This window comes from Tachypleus tridentatus, chromosome 7, assembly GCF_004210375.1.
Source record: "Tachypleus tridentatus isolate NWPU-2018 chromosome 7, ASM421037v1, whole genome shotgun sequence".
NCBI classification, from domain to species: Eukaryota; Metazoa; Arthropoda; class Merostomata; order Xiphosura; family Limulidae; genus Tachypleus; species Tachypleus tridentatus.
Window position 1 is genome coordinate 60,774,038 of NC_134831.1, and position 17,235 is coordinate 60,791,272.

A 17,235-nucleotide genomic window follows, 5' to 3' on the forward strand; every position below is an offset into this window, starting at 1 on the left:
TTTTGGCTTCAAACTATGAAGCTTAATCAAAACATTTGTACAACCAACTTTGACGTGAAATTTCTCTGCAAGAGACTTGATTTATGCTCAGAACTTTTTTTTTTCTTCAGATATAATTAACAGTTTGTCTAAACAAGTATTTTCCAAGTTCATGTCATTTCCAGCTAAGAAATTCCATTTTATATTTAATGAAACAATACAGAATCAGATATGCCTGCATTACTATGGCATCTAAACTTGCAACTGTTATTCATCATTTATTTTTGTGTTGTTGTGAAGTATAGTGAATAGATGTGGTACTACAGAATTTATGCTATTACATGAGATATGTTGATGACAATTTTTTCAATCACAGATCCAAGTTCCAAATATTTTTGCAATATTCATAGACAAACATTCAAACAAAATTTACTGTTGATTTTTAAAAAGAAACTAGTTTGTCATTCTCAAATACTCTCCTTTGAAATTGAATATGAAGGTACAGTTGAAATTATGTATTCTATAGTCCAACTATTTTTTGTTTCTCAGTAATCTTAGTCTCTTTCACAATACAACTATGCTAAAGAAAAAACCCACTTACATCATTTTTTTCAATTAGTACTACTAAATAACTTATGAAAACTTAAACAGTTTCATTTTATTTGCTGGATGTTTGCACTGAGTACAACCTAAGAAAAAGTGAATTATCTTTGTAACTCAAGTCTTGCCACTTCAGAAAAAGTTATAAATTACTGGCAATTTGGAAAAGAAATGAATACAGATACCAGCTTGTCAATTAAGGCAGTAGTTTACCTTTAAAAATGTTGACAACAACAACAACTGTAAATTTAACAAATTAAAGTTTAAACTTACATTTCTTTTTAATGGTGACATTTATTTTCAAAGGTGCTGAAGACTTTTCTGTTAAAGGTTTCAGGCCACAGCATTTTAGTGTGACAGTAAGGTAAGTTTAATTGACCATGATTTGATTTTTGAGATACAAATGGTCAAGTGGCAACAGAACATTTTAATACTTTGGATTTTATTCCATGTTTATTACATACCTTCTTAACAATAAGCAAAAAATCAAATTAGAGATACAGATTTTTCTAATAATGCTATATTTCTACAAAATACACCACTTTCTACAAACAAATGTAGCCTCTAGGTGATCATCTGTTTATATATATATATATATTTTTTTATTGATGGTGTAAGAATTCTTCTATAAGTACTACAAAGGTTTTGCATCAATCAGTTTGAACCAATAGCCACATTCACAACGTTTTGGTTCTCCTTTTTCAAGCCACATCCAGTTGATACATGTAGCATCTTCTTCACCTATAAAAAAAAAAACATATCTGTATGGTGAGAAAACAGTTGTCACTTATAATAAAATGAATAGGTAAACAATTATAAACTATTAAGTTACCATCTTACTAATCAGAAATTACAATAACACTTTTAATTGCAGTTCTAATTGTTAATCTAATCAAATACTGTATAAACTAGTATCTATTTCTTACAATTAAGAAATATATCAGCATAATGTTACACACAACTAATTTCTACATTTTCCTAAATTAACAAGAAATATGGTATAGCAGACAATGCTTTTCAAACATTTTACACCTCAAAGGCCCATTTAATGTTTTTACGCAATAGTCAGTTTTCACAGTTCTCCCAACATAGAGAAGCCTCTTACTAAGCATCTCATGGCTAATCAGTTGAGAATCACCGGTATAGTACACTACACTATTTGTCTACTGATACACTTCTATTGTAATTAAACTTAAGTTGTTTAACCAAAACTCACACTGAAATTATTAAATATCAATAACATGACCACTTGCCAGGGTTATACAAACTGTAACCTTTAAGTATAAAGATACCCATGGATGTCTCCAGTGAAAAAAAGAAGTTAAAATTCATCATAAAAAAAATTATTATTAAGTCTGAATGTAGATCTACACATGAATTGTGCCTACATCTAATATTTAAGGTGAATTAAGATTTACAAAAAACTATCCTCAGCATAAACAAGTAATAAAAAACATTTCATAAATATAAAATGTCGTATGGATGGTAATGACAAAAAAATAGGAATACTGGAATGATACATCTATACTTAGGGATGATTTCTATATCTTTCAACATTAATATTTAATGTTACAATGTAAATTGCATGAGTACAAAATGATTAGGAGTCTGTAACAATCAAGAGATATTTTTGGACTCTGCTTGGTTTTCTCTGTACAGAAGTCCTAGGCTCTTGGTCACACTACACTGATGCCTACTCTCACATGATCAGGTTATGTAAACAACTTGCATAACAACAGTCAGGATTATACAACTTCTAACTGCAGTAAAATTAAAATATGCATTTTACAATGTAACATTAAATTTTAAAATTGAAAGTGATGTAGGGATGATCTATGTACAGATGTATCATCCTTATTTTCTTGTTTGCATTATTCTTGGCACTGTCATCTCAACATCAATTTACATATTTTTATTACTTGTTTTAGAACATTTCCCCCTCTGACTGAAAGTTAGTGTACTCTATAAATGTCACAAAATTTAACATTTGTATTCATTTTTTTGCTCCTTTACATCATACATAATACAAAGTTAGTTCCCTAAACACACCAAGTATATGGTGTACAAAGTATTGAGTATTTTACATGTTACAGTAATCTAATATTCCTCTATCATTGGCTGGTAATTCCTGCTTCATACTGTACTTAAGTTTCTTAATCAAACACCATATTTCTGTAAAAAAGCTAACTTCAAAGGGTTATGATAATGTTATTTATAGCAGAATTATAATTTTAAAGAAATTACTACTAGTTATTATGATTGCAATGACATGTGCTGTCTATAAACACAGCAACTTTTAATTTAAACTGACATTAATGATAAAGTAGTTGTAGAGTTATTTTAACTGAAGTGATAAGAAAGATGAACAATTTGGTGGGTTTGCCACTTTCTAGTTTGGTGTCGTAGCAATGGTATCTTGCCTTGGTTTGGGATTTGTTGAGTGGAGAAACAAATGAAAGTTAGTGGCAATCATCTTTTAAAGTAAAACTCTGTCATTGTATATAAATACCAATGCTATAGAACATTGGTATTTATATTATACCTGTTGAGAACCTTCTTCATCCTTACATATAGTCTCCCAACTTATTACAGTGATTTTGTTTATCAATTTCACAACACCTTATTAAATGAAATGTAACTGAGAATCTAAAAACACTGATGATAAAAGCCACAAACAGAAAAACAAATGTTATGTATTATGAGATAGCGTAGCACTATTTATTTACTTTTAGAGGAGGCTCTGTTTCAGGAAAGGTTAAATCGGAATCATTATTTTGCACATAAAGATCAAACCACAAGTTATTCAATACTATCAAAGCTGATTCTCCATTTAATATAAACAAATATATTTTATGGACTTAGAACTGCTGATAATAAATAAAAGTAGAGTAACTACATGAAGTTTATTAACAACTGTTAATAAGAGGATAATATTTCTTCCTAGTTCCTTCCTGACAATTTCATTGTATATCTCAAAATATTCTAAATAATTCAATTCTTAAATAAAGGGTAATTATTTATACTCCCAAAGGCTTAGAAAATAAAATTGAAATATTAACCTTTACTTTTTGTCATTTTGAAGTTTGAATACAATATAAAATTCAACTTATCTCGGAATGGCTGGTATGGGTATTAACACTTATTGGTAAGCAAAGGACAGTGTTTCGGCCTTTGTAGGTCATCTTTAAGTTAATAAAGAGAGTTTATAATAACATTTCATGATGTCATACTTGACACCCAGTATTTGTAAAATTCAAGAGCATTTTTCCAAGCTTTTCTCAATTTTTGGTCACAAATAACAGTTTTTAGCTTGAAAAATGGATACATATTTGAAAAACTGACAATTCACAACTGTTTCTGGTGCTATTCATTGCTTTGTTGCTCTGTAATTCATAAAAACCAATTAGATCTGCATGTGACATATTCATTATGTCATATCTGCACCCTGCATGTTTGTACACAAATAGCACTGCTTCAAGAAGATTTTTTTCTCAATTTCTAGCCATAAATGACAGTTTTTGCTTGAATACTTAGTAGATACTTGAAAAACTGATAGTACAGTATGTGCTTCTGATGTTATTCATCATTTTATAACTCTGTAAACTTTGAATCTGCGTGACCTCTCCACCTTCGTTTTGCTCCTCCAAGCGTAGTAAATTCAGCTGCCCAATTTTTTTTATATACATTCAAATAAAGAAACAAAGTTCTCTGTGATAGGAAATGGAGGCAAAATGGGAAAATCGTGACCCTTGTTAGAAATCTACATACACACAGAATAAATGTTTTGGGGGGAGTTGCACGTCGCATAACAAGTTTTTCCAATATCATACATATTAGAAAGAGGTTCATTATTGTATGATTACAGATGTAATCCTTTGTTAGTTTATTAGCACAAAAGAGCATGATAAGCTTAGCATTTAATAACTTATCAGTTACACTTTAAAATGATAGTCAAACAATAAGCATATGAGTTTGGTGAGATAATTTCCACTACTAAATTTTGCTTCCATGTATTTTAGTTGAAGCATACTGATTTAGCATGCATAGTGATAACCATTTTAGAAGGAAAACATTATACCACAGTGAGATTACAATAAAAATACTAGAAAACAGTAAGCAAGAAAAAGTATGGCGAGACTGATATTCAATTTGATAAAGGATTGGAGTATGACCGACAAGACTGATGTTCAATTTGATAAGGGGCTGGAGTATGACTGAAAAGACTGATGTTCAATTTGATAAGGGATTGGAGTATGACTGAAAAGACTGATATTCAATTTGATAAGGGATTGGAGTATGACTGAAAAGACTGATATTCAATTTGATAAGGGATTGGAGTATGACTGAAAAGTTTTAATATGGCTTAATATAAGTCTTTTAATTATCTGTTAAATATAATAAAAACATAAAACTGAAAAAAATTGTATGAACATTAATTTTGTACAAACGTTTGTACTTTGGTATCTATATCACCTATTAGATGAACTAATATTGATGATAAATATAACTTTAGAGGTAACAAATATTCATATTGTTAAAACACAAGTATATATATATTTTTTTACATCAAATAAAAATACAAAACAGAGCCTAGAGGCACCTCACTCCAATTTATAACCCTCTACAAGTAACTTCATAACTGCCCATGACAGCTATAGATAACTTCTCAAAATCAAAATAAATGTACCAAATTTGCCCAAATATAATGTACACTTTCTTTCCTCCTGTAAAATTGATTGTGCATTATGTTTATCCATTTTCACTTTATTTATATATTTTACTAGAAGCTACCAAATAAAATCATTAGAGCATCATTAAAGGTTTCGATAAACGGTGCATATTCACAAGACAGATGGTGACACGCTGTGGGAGTCAGAAGAGGATGAAGCAAAGGTGATGAATCTGATGGTAGCAGCAATTCTAGTGATGACGAAGATTTACGTGAAAGTGAATGATTAAGTGTATTATCACATACAAACTTCTTAATAAATTTTGTAAAATGTCAATAAAAGACTTTCAAAAAATGTTTACTACATTAATACTTGTTTATCGCATTTAGAAGCAATTAAATACATTTTGTACAACTGATGTGTAAAAGACAAATTTTCTTCAAATATGGTACTTAATGTTCAACAGTGACATAGTATTCTGTTAAATACTGGACTCTTATCAAATTTTTATTTTCTGTAAATACTTTACCTTTTTTTTTTTTAATTTATGTGTGTCATAAAGTGCAATTATGATCAATATTTTTACAAAGTAATTTAACACTTTTCCTTAAACAAAGATATTATTCTATAGCATGAATAATCAAGAAATAATTTCAAAGATTGAGAAAAATTATCTATTGTAAAAGCATGCAGGTATGATCTGTGGAAATATGGAATGTAAAACAAAAATGCATAACTAGCACAAAACATTAAAGCAAAATATAGAAAAAGGTTTCTACAGAGAAGCAGCAAATTTAAATTTTCTCTGTTAAAAGTGCTTAAAGGTTTAATGTTATCTGAAAAGAAAAGGTATCAGTGTTATGTTTAATACATTATTTTAAATAATATTCAAACTGAGTAAATTACACCAACAGTCATTTTCACATTTTTGTCTAGTGTAAGTAAATATTCTTATTATAGTCAATGTTGATCTTCTGTACTTAGAGAACTTTATACTTTTTAATAACAGTTTCATAAAAGTGGTCTAACTTACTATCTATACTACAGTAATTACACAAAAGTAATATCTGATGCTTACATATACAACCAATAAGACGCTCTTGGTATGCAGAAGGAATGATGTTTGGATCTGTTTTGGTTCCAGGTCCTCTCTTGTAAACTCTCATGTCAAAAGGATTCTGTGGGAAAAAAAGAAAACTTAATATTCACATATTACAAAGAAATTTAAAATATACATTACTGATGACTGAAGAAATCCATGTCTTACATCATAACAAATAGTAACTTTATATTTTGCCAGTTACAAAACTAAGTGTAAAAAATTGGGTGAAATTGCTCATTTTATACACAAGATACATAGAATACAAGTTATTCAATTTTCATGAATCTGAAAACCCTTCAGATAAAAGGGTTTGTACACAAAAATAATATTCTATAGCATGAATAATCAAGAAATACTTTCAAAGATTGAGAAAAATTATCTATTGTAAAGCATGCAAGCATTGTAAGTACTTTTAATTTGAAGGAATATTCACTTTAGTTTCTTTGTGTGCCTCGTACACAGATTAGCGTAACACAAACCATGGATATTTAGACGGCCAGAACTATTGTGTGTGTGGAGGGGGTGATTTTAGAAAAAAATGTAAACCTTTCATTCATACAAAAAATTTAAATAACTCACATGGAAGCCAAGTGTTTATTAACTCTATTTCAATGCCTGGATCAAAATGTGCATGCCAACTTCTAACAGTTACATTCAAAATTTAAACAATTGTATTATTGATATATGTCATTAAGCTTACCATCCAGAAGTAATTTACATTTCAAAATTTAATATAACTTATTTTTTAAGGGAAATATTGAAATAAATTCTCAATCTTTACTTCTCTGTGTCATGAGATGGCCTTCCACTCCAAACAGCCCATTTCTAATTTTCTTGTTTACTTTAATATGATTTTTTTGAGAGCCTAACTAATTACTAACACATTATAAACAGACAAGCCAGAATATAAAGACAGAGCCTACAGTCTTTGTGCTTTACTGTATACAACAGAAATGTCATATCCATATGACATGCTCCTCCCATGTCACCTTGTCTTACATAAAATGTCAGTAATCTTTCTGACATTGCTATTAGATTAATTATAGTCAATAGAAATAACAGGTTTTCCTCTACAAGCTTGTAAGTGGACATTTAGCCTTAGTTTCATTGTTTGTTACTGTAGAGTTCAGCTTCAAGTATTTAACAGAATTTAACATTTGTAATTTAGTTTAAAAATCATTTAAATTATAGTTTTTGAACATTCTATTGTAGTGGCTGATGTGTGTGTTCTCAAAAGCATATCTGAAATAAATGGGAATTATTTTATGGACACTAACAATCATCACAAGAAAGCAGGCAGAGTGCCACATACTAAAACAGTAGAAGGCCTGAGTCCACAAGTGGGTACTAAATTTCTTGTTTGTTATGAATGTTATTTATTTATTGTTAAAACAGTGACTAAAATGTAACTATTTATAAACTTATTAGGTTAAACAAGAGAACTTAAAGTAAAATTGTTTTTGTATACAACAAAATAATGAATCTCTTAAACTTTTTATTGTATCATTGTGATCAACCAACTATCCCAAGCATTACCACTGATGCAAGCTAATCATTTAATCTCAATAAAATCAATTAATGTCAAAAAATAATCAATTAACCAAATTAGTGTTTCCAATTATTATTGATTGTGCTTATTCCACAACGAATTGACTGTCACAAAATAATAAACTAACTGAAACTAGCATTTCCAATTATTCCAACAATTCACTAATCAAAAACTGAGGTCAAATTGCCATGAAAATGATCAACTAATTGAAATTAATTGTTCAGATTATTACTGATTTTCAATTATTCCAACTATTTATGAAACTGAAATACTAACATATTTGTTATTGAGCACAATGCTTCAAAAGTATCTACAATGTGCTCTACCTATTGTATGTATCAAAGTCTGAGTTTGACATTATAATTTGTTTCTGCCACTTCAAATGTGTTCAGATTTCAGACCACATAACTTGGAAATTTGGGAGGGATCTTGGGTTCAATTCTCATAAATACAAAACGTGTACATCCTGTCTTCATTATATGGTAAAACTACTGAGGTTATCCAGTACTGTCACTTATTTTAAACTGTTGTCTGGAGGGAATGCAACATTTAGATGGCAGCACTCACAAAGAATTTTCAAGCTACTTTTTTTTTAGTTGTACACCACTGTTTGGGTCATGGGCTTACTGATTAACTCTAGTACATACCAATAATCTTCCACCTCTAGACTTATATTAATAAGGTTTTGCAATAATGAAGTCAAGGACCTACAAACAGTTTGGGGCATAAACAATATAGAAAATGTGTTCAAAATGTCAACTGGGTCTGCATGGACCGAATCAATAACTTAATTCAATTAAATTTTTTTTTCTAAACTACTAAATAACTTAGTGAATTTTAAATTAATCTAAAATAGAAGAAATAAAACAAACACTGAAAGAGTGTTTTAGCTTTCTGAATATTACAAGGTTTATTTTTAATGTATGTAGTACTGGGTGCTAAAGTTCACTGCTAATGGTTTTGAATTCTGATGGTTCACAAATGTTTTACCATAAACTTTCAAAATGCTAAATAACTGAAATTACCTTGAGACTAAATTAGGTCTTCCTTTTCTAATCTGTAATGTACACATCTACAAACATAATTCAAGCAGCATCACAAAATTAAAAGCAATGAAACAGGAAGCCAAATTATTTTTTATTCATTTATACTTTATCATTAAATAATTTTTAAAACCTAAAAATGTATTTCAGCTAGACTTTTACCTTCCTGCACCCAAAGTTACCACCTAAAGTGCACTGCAGTACAAATTCCCATGTGTCATAAGCCTTGAACAAAGCTCTTGGCCTTACACTAAGAGTGCCAGCGTAGGTTGTAACAATTTTTATATTACAACCCTTCATCAATAGGAAGAGAACACATCCTCCATGCACTAGTATTTTAACACACATTAATTCCCGATGAGGCAAATCAAATGCACTAGAAGAGGGAAGGAATGGTGGAAGGTGGTGCAGAGAAGTGAATATATACCTGAAATACATTTTCAAGTAAGAGAAATGTTAACTTCAGAAATGCTAGAAAGAGCCAGAATCCTACAATGAAGATTATGTAGGGTCTGGTGCAAAAAAATTACACAGATGAACCCTTTTCTCAAAAAAACAAAAATGAAAAGGCAATGAAGAGTGATATTCACAAATAAAGAATACTCTTTATCTAGTGTACCTACTGTATTCATTGCTAGGCTAGAGATAGCAATTAGAGCAAAAGTGTCACCAGAATCTTTGACATGGTACTGAAGTATCACTAAGATGGGTGGATTGAAATGTTGCTCAACCATTCATTATCTCACAGGAAGCTCAACTTGAGTGTGTAGTGTGGCTAGTCAAGTTATTTCAGGTAGAGAAACAAGTGATATAATGGAGTTGAGTGTCCTATACTCTAAGTACACTAGAAGAAATGGGGAAGAAAAAAATAATGTAGAAGCAAATACTGAAGACATGCTTAGACTGTGTCATCAGGCACAATCAGTTGGAATTAGGTCCTATACTGACAGACAGTACAATGGATTACCAGAATACTGATAACAGTAAAGAAACAGGTATAAAGTGAAAAGATACAAGATACCAGAGGAAGAGGAATCCCAAGGCAACTGCCCTAACAAAAAGAAGCATGACTGAGATAATAATGAATAGAGAGAGAGAGAAAAAAAAAAAGAACATAGTTCATGAAGGAAGAGGAGGATTAATGGAGAAAACATAACTCATCTTCCCAAACCACCTAAAACCTGGGGCAATCATGAAAGAACTTTCACCTGTGTTAAGCATAGTAAAAGACAAACAGTGATAGCTCCTGTAAGGGAGAAGAACAAATTTGTCAAAGCATATAAAAGAAGGTTGAATCACACCAGATGTACAGCATCCTCAGTCAGAGCTGTAAAGTCTAGGACTGAAAAGCAAATGATTGGAAACAAAAATTGGATGTGGAATAAAAAGATAGTGATAACTAGGCATTCACACTGGGAGCAAGGCCAATGAAAACACCAAGAAATTGACAAACCAACTTGTGGAAAGGTATGAAATTGGAAAAGACAGTCAATCAGACAACAGGGACTGGGCTTTTGAGACATAATAGATTGTTAACTGAACTTTGCAGTCATTGTATCTGAGAACACCTGGTATGGGTGTGGTCATTAGCCCAAAAGAGAATGTCTCCTGCCACAAAAAAGAGACCTTTCTGAGACTGAGTGCCTTCCTCTTGAGAGAAGCAAAAAACAACAGAAGTGACTAAATGGGTCATGACAAGACCAAATATATGAGATATATTAACAAACCTGCAGTGTAGTTATCAGCTTAGGGACATAGACAAGCCTCACCCCTAGAGACTAGATGTTGGATATTCAGGCATCCAGAACTTACTCCCACCAAAACAAAGTACCACCTTTGCTTGGCTTACCACAGATGTAGAAATGTATGCATGTAAAGTTGGAGTCCACAAACTGACTTCTTAATGCTGTAGGACTCTACACAGATGCCAGTCTGAGTACAATGGGGGAAGAGAGACTTTCCACAGTCATGAGATCCAGAGAGCCATCATGACCTTGACAGATGAAAAGACCATGCAACTTTACATATATTTGCACTGACATTAAAAATGAATGATGGTTTCAAAAGAAAGGAGAAATCCCACTTCTCCCAAAAAAAAGCAACAAAAAAACTTATGCAGGAAATAAAGCAAACACAAGAGCCCTGGTATCAAAGCTCCATGTCAAAAAGACAATGAAGTAGGCTGAGTCTACCCCAAAGAAAATAAGATCCCCAAGTGGATAAAAAGCAGGTAGATATTGAGTTCTAAATGCAGTGATGAACAAAATACTCCAAATGAGGTTGCAGGTTGCAACAGAGGAAAGGCCAAACATTCATAGAGTTGTAGAATATTATGCCTCAAGAATGTAACATCTAAGAAAAATCCCAACTCAATGAAAAAAAAAACATAGGATTATAGTTAAGATGAAAGAAAGAACTGAGAACAAAATGTAAAATCACCGCAGACAAACTGAAGGTAGCAAAAAATGAACAGAAAAGTTAAGATGCAGAAAACGTGTGGCATATTACATATACTACTAAAAGTATATACGTACTTAGTAGCACATTTCCTGTTTTAATGCATTTTTATATAAAAAAGATGCATTTACCTTACCTGGAGCACTGTCTCATCATTTTTACACAACAAGAATGTTGGCATTCAATAAAATAATATGCAAAACTTTTATATAATGTTTGTACACATGGAAGGATTATGCTATGGGAAACATTCCTTCATATTCAATACATACTATTCTTATTATGTATTCTAAACAAAACAATTAACTCTGCATACTATGTGTGTCACTTTTTGACAATGCAGTGGATTTAGGACAGTGGTTCTTAACCTTGTTGGAGGTACTGAATCCTGGAAGTTTTGTACTTGCATTCACTGAACCCTTCATAATTGAAAAAATAAAATGATTTTTTTTAAATTCAAAACATAAGTAGATATTTTATTAGTGCACAAAATGAACCATACATCAGTTGCACACAATATCAGTGTTCAAAAAACAAAACCAACAAAACATGAATTTCACACAAAAACATTACTCAATGAATATTTACTGCAAATCAATGTGACTTTTGCTGTTGCCTTTCACCTTGGCAAGTACCACTCATATTTTCCAAACAAAGTCTGTTCCTTTTCTTCGTTTTTATGTCTTCCATCCTCGAAAAGATACCTTGTAATAATCGATATGAGTACCTCAAGGGCTTTCTTAGCAATAAGAGGGCACGCTACGGTTTGGTGACACCAAAACGTTGAGAGCAATGTTGTTCTGAAAAGTTGCTGTTGAACCTGGCTCTGCTTAAGTTCAATGAGTTTGTCGAGGTATTCATCATTTACATCTGCTGTCACAACACTAAACGTGAACAACTGTCTCACCCATGCTGGATATGACTCTAGTGGAAGTATCCATCGAGATACTTTACAAGCTCATCTAAGTGCATGGCAATTGCTTGCTTCAGTTCCCTAAGTATAGAAATGTCTCAGATTTCAGACAATTTTCGATCTTACTCACACAGTCGTCCAACAGGGGAAGGTTTGTGAAGTTATCATTCTCTGTCATTTCCATAATGGTAGCTTTTTTGAAAAGGCTTCAGGTTTTCTTCCACTTCAATGATGTTCACTCCACCGCCCTGCATCTGTTGATTGAGAGCATTGAAGATATCGACCATGTACAACAAAATGAGAATTAACTCAAATTTTTCGAAGCAATCTGCATGACAATGTTCGTGCTCTCGCAAAAACAGGGCTAATTCCACACGCATGGCAAAACACGATTGAGCACCTTTCCCCGAGATAACCACGGAACGTTAGAATGGTACAGAAGTACCTCAAATTCAGAGCCCATTTCATTACACAGCTCTTTAAAAATGCAGTGCTTCAGGGCACTATTTCGCACAAAGTTCACACATTCCACTACAATTTTTAATACTTCTACCAGTTTTGAAGGCAAGGTTTTTGTGGCTAATGCATGCCTGTGCAGAACACAGTGCATTACAATGTGTGGTGCATCGGCTTTTACCAGTGCATGAAAACCAGAGATTCGTCCCAGCATGACTGGAGTTCTGTCCGAACAAACTGCAGAAACCATATCCCACGAAAGATCGTTGTCTCTGAAGAGGTCATCAACAAGTTCCTTCTCGTCGGCTGCCTTAGTTGTTGTTGTTGTTGTTGTTGTAAGATGCTTACAAAATAAAAAAATCTTCTTTAATCTCATCGTTCTTCACATAGCGCACGAATACAACAAGCTGGCTTAGATTGGAAACGTCGGTGGTCTCGTTGAGTTAAAGGCTGAATTTTGCTGGGCTTGAAATCAGATCTGCAACTACTTGGGCCAAGATGCCATTGCTCATGCCATCTATTCTGCTGCTGATGGTGTCATTTGAAAGAGGAATTTGGGATAACTTATTTTCAGCAGCTTTTCCCAGCACGATATTCTCCATCTTCAATGCAGCTGGTTTTACGAGTGCTTCACCAATGGTTTGTGGTTTGCCCTGCTTTGCGATCAAGTTCGCAACTTCGTACGATGCTGTGAGGATTGGTTTGTCAATGGGTACAAAGCTGAGAACAGGCAAAGTAACCTTTACATCGAACCTGGTTCTATTTACCTTGAATCCAGCAAGCGTTGTATTCTTGTATTTCCTATCTCCATGCAGCTTTAGGGAGTGTTCTCTTAGTTTTGCCGGTGCTATACTAGAATTGTTCAACTGGGCATTACAAATCATGCACTGAGGACGCTGACTCCCATCATGTTCTGTTATACACGTGAATCCATATTGTACGTATTTGTCCAACCACTTTCTATTTTTGCTCAACATAGTAAGTATGAAGGGATTGAAAGATTAGGGAAAAAATCACAAATGATGCACGATTACTAGTCACAAGTCAACTGCTAAGCGCATGAAGTTCCCTTCAGCACAGATATTAAGGCCAAGTGGAGCATGACGTCAAGAATCATACGAGTGGGGTGAACGAAACGGACACATACACAGTGCGTTTGTCTTGACCTCCATCGAACCCCTGAGACTGACTCATCGAACCCTTGGGGTTCGAATGAACCCAGGTTAAGAACCACTGATTTAGGATCTTTTTAACAACCTACCTTCGTATCTTCAAACTGTTAAGATAAACACTCCATATAATAATTTTACTTACTTCATTTCCAGCAGCTTTTGCCATCAGTTCCTTTTTCTCTAAGCCCGTTGCATGTTCCATTGAGTAAGTATCTATTAAATCTAAAAAATATTTCCATTATAAACAACATTCCTGACATGTTACATACTTCTAACATTGTAATCACATTTATTTTAGATCAAAATGATGCTTTTCATAGTATATGAAAACACTTTAGAAATACCTTTAGTGTTTATCACTATAGTTCTAACTTTTGATGAAATTTCAACTATCTATACATTAACTGTCAAAGGTCCCAAATGAGAATAAACAAGTAATGAAAAAAGATGGAAGATAAATTCTCGTGATAATGGTTTCTCACAATTTAATGTCAAAAGTGATTTTTCACAACAGTTTTTTAAAACTTATAAACATTAATGACATTCAAAATAAAGCCTAAAAAAGTTCATAAATGAAAAAATTTGCATGCAAGCAATTTACAGTTAATAGTAAAAAAACTTATGCACCTAAAATTAAAAATTGAATTTAATTAGTAATATGACTGGTCAAGTACAGAGAAACAATAAAGTTAGAATATTACATTTACAAAAATGGGCTCTTCAACATCTCTGAAAACTACATCTGCAATAAGGCCTAAACCAACAATACTGGTTTAACACACAATATCTCTACCCTAAAGGATGTGTTGTCTATTATATGCACACATATGAATCTAACGTAATTGCTTTAGTAGCCTATAAACTACTTTTACGATTGTATAAAACTTTGAGATTTTTACATTTTGACTTTCTAAAAGCAATTTCATCATAATGTAGTCAACACAAAATTATTTCACTCTCATATGTGAAGGCAAAGACAATTAAATTCTATCATGCATCATCCTGCTTGTTCATGATTCATGAATTCAAAAACAGATGTACAATTATAATCCAGAACCATAAGATCCCGTACATACACCAAATTTCAAGACATTCTAAAACACACACACACACACACATAATTTTAGTGTTCACTTTCAAAATATGTACACCTACTTACTATAAACATTAGTCACCATCATAAACTAACATTTATTAAAATTATCAACTTTTTTGGCATCAGGATTCAATATAATCCTATTTTATACTAAAGTATATTCATATTAAGCTTGCAATGATAACTGTAGCCACACATCTTAACCCAAAGGAATTTTCTAAATGCATGTATCTTGCTTTGTATTATGTTGAAACAGAAATCTGAAAGTTTTTGCATTATATAGAAAATTAAATATTGAAAAATATAGTTCATCTATAAGTGTGTGTGATAATTTTGTAAAGCACATACAAATAATAGTAAGCAGGTCAAGATCAATGATGTTTAATGTAAACATTAATTGTAGGATACAAGTCACTGGTAATGAATGATGTACACCTTTAAAACTTGAAAAAAAACAATTGGAAAAACAAACTTTCAAGTGAAGCAGATCTTCCTGATGAAAGTATAACACTAATTATTCTTATATTGTACACTTTAAAAGCATTTAAGACAATTCCAGTGAACAAATGAATATTAGGTGTTATTTATTTTACAGTTTTAAATTATGTAATTAAGCTCTCATACTCTGAATGACTCAATGTAAAAGCAGTTTTTACTTCAACACAAGTTTCATAAAATTTTCACAGCATTTTCATCTTTCAATAATAATTAACCAAATTCAAATCTATTTCAAACATTGACATGGTCTCTCTGAACAGTTACATGAACATACAAGTATCATTTGTAATGTCACCTTAAAAGCAAAATACAATACTTATTTTCCTATTTAAAATCCATACTTATTTAAAAGAATTCCTGAATAACACATCATGAGCAAATAATTTCACATGCTTCTACATAAGCACTATAACATGCAAATTTGTATCTAGGTTTTAACAGTTCAGATTTATGCATATTTCTCCTAATGCTCAAAGATAGATTTCCAGTCTTCCTTGTAAGTTCTACAACTATACATACACATGAAAAGAGATATCCAAACCAATAACCTTTTTTAAAATTAGAATAAAGTAATCATTAGTTCTGAAACTCACAAAATACAAATACTGTCTGTTTCGATATTTCAATTCTAATCACTAACGTTTAACACCTCTCTTACTATGCTCATATCTTCCCTGTACTTTTGTATTATTACTACTAGTACTTAGTAGTAGCAGCAGCATTACTATTAATAATACTGCTAGCGGTGGTAGTATCAGTTCTAAGGAGATGCGTTAAGCAACAAGATTTAAAAGCAAATTTTCTAATTTAGGATATCAGCTACAAGTAAAACAAGTTAAGTTTTAATATCAAATATGAACTTGATAGAGTACTACTATTACGCTAATAGTGATAAGTTATTTCTAGAACGTAAGCCTAACAACAAAGTATTAAATATTGCTGAAGTAATATTTATGAACATCGGTAACAGTTTAATGTTAATATTATACGTATTTCAACTCGAAACGTTAAACAGCATACGTACTTTTACTAAGAGAACGAGTCGAGAGATACAATACATTCCGAGGAACTTGACTAATAACTTTTCTTAATGCAAAACTAGCCATTTTCCTTACACCAGTATTCACGAGTACCACACACTAACTTACGTTCAACCTTAAATCCTACGGTCACGGGAAAAAAAAACTTGGATAACATGTAATCTATGGATAGAAAAATAAGTTGCCACTAATATTTTTTAAATAAATCAGAAGTACTCTCTTTAAACAATCGTCAAAAATATTATTATACATATTTTCAAACAGTTTAATTAAATGTGTTTATTTAAAAACTAAGTTGAAGTTTAACTCTTTTAATTATTTTAAACTTGAGAATAATTATTTCGTCTTTCATAAAACATAGTAATTAAAGTGTTTTCATTTGTACGTCTGCGCCAGACTACGCAACGAGCTTAAAATAAATACTGTGATACACAAATACAGATATTTCACATACGAGCTATACTTGTAAAGAGACAATGCAACATTCACGTTACCTGTATAGCCAAAGACACGCTAAAAACAAAAATACCAAAGGATTTATTTATTCTATCATAGTACAGATGTCTATAAATTATATATGTAAAAAACGGCTTGTATGGATAGAGAAAGCACTATGTAGAAGAGCGAACAACGTTTCGACCTTCTTGGGTCATTGTCAGG

The 17,235-nt window shown here is 31.8% G+C and overlaps 1 protein-coding gene across 1 annotated transcript; it reads right to left on the bottom strand.

The window, feature by feature from the left end:
- Positions 1–1,004: 1,004 nt before the first annotated feature.
- LOC143255772 (cytochrome c oxidase subunit 5B, mitochondrial-like) lies at positions 1,005–16,718 on the bottom strand. Its single transcript, XM_076511960.1, has 4 exons — positions 16,560–16,718; positions 14,084–14,163; positions 6,328–6,427; positions 1,005–1,320 (listed from the first exon to the last, which is right to left on the bottom strand). The coding sequence occupies exons 1-4, from the start codon at positions 16,639–16,641 to the stop codon at positions 1,214–1,216; spliced, it is 369 nt and encodes a 122-aa protein (XP_076368075.1). The 5' UTR covers positions 16,642–16,718; the 3' UTR covers positions 1,005–1,213.
- Positions 16,719–17,235: the final 517 nt, after the last annotated feature.

Bases quoted from the DNA above. Each gene is read 5' to 3' on its own strand.
- LOC143255772 (XM_076511960.1), bottom strand. From the start codon at position 16,641: ATGGCTAGTTTTGCATTAAGAAAAGTTATTAGTCAAGTTCCTCGGAAT. The intron at 14,164-16,559 runs GTACGTATGCTG...AATATTTTTTAG, and splicing joins GACTCGTTCTCTTAGTAAAA to ATTTAATAGATACTTACTCA. The intron at 6,428-14,083 runs GTAAGTAAAATT...TTTTTCCCACAG, and splicing joins CAAAAGCTGCTGGAAATGAA to AATCCTTTTGACATGAGAGT.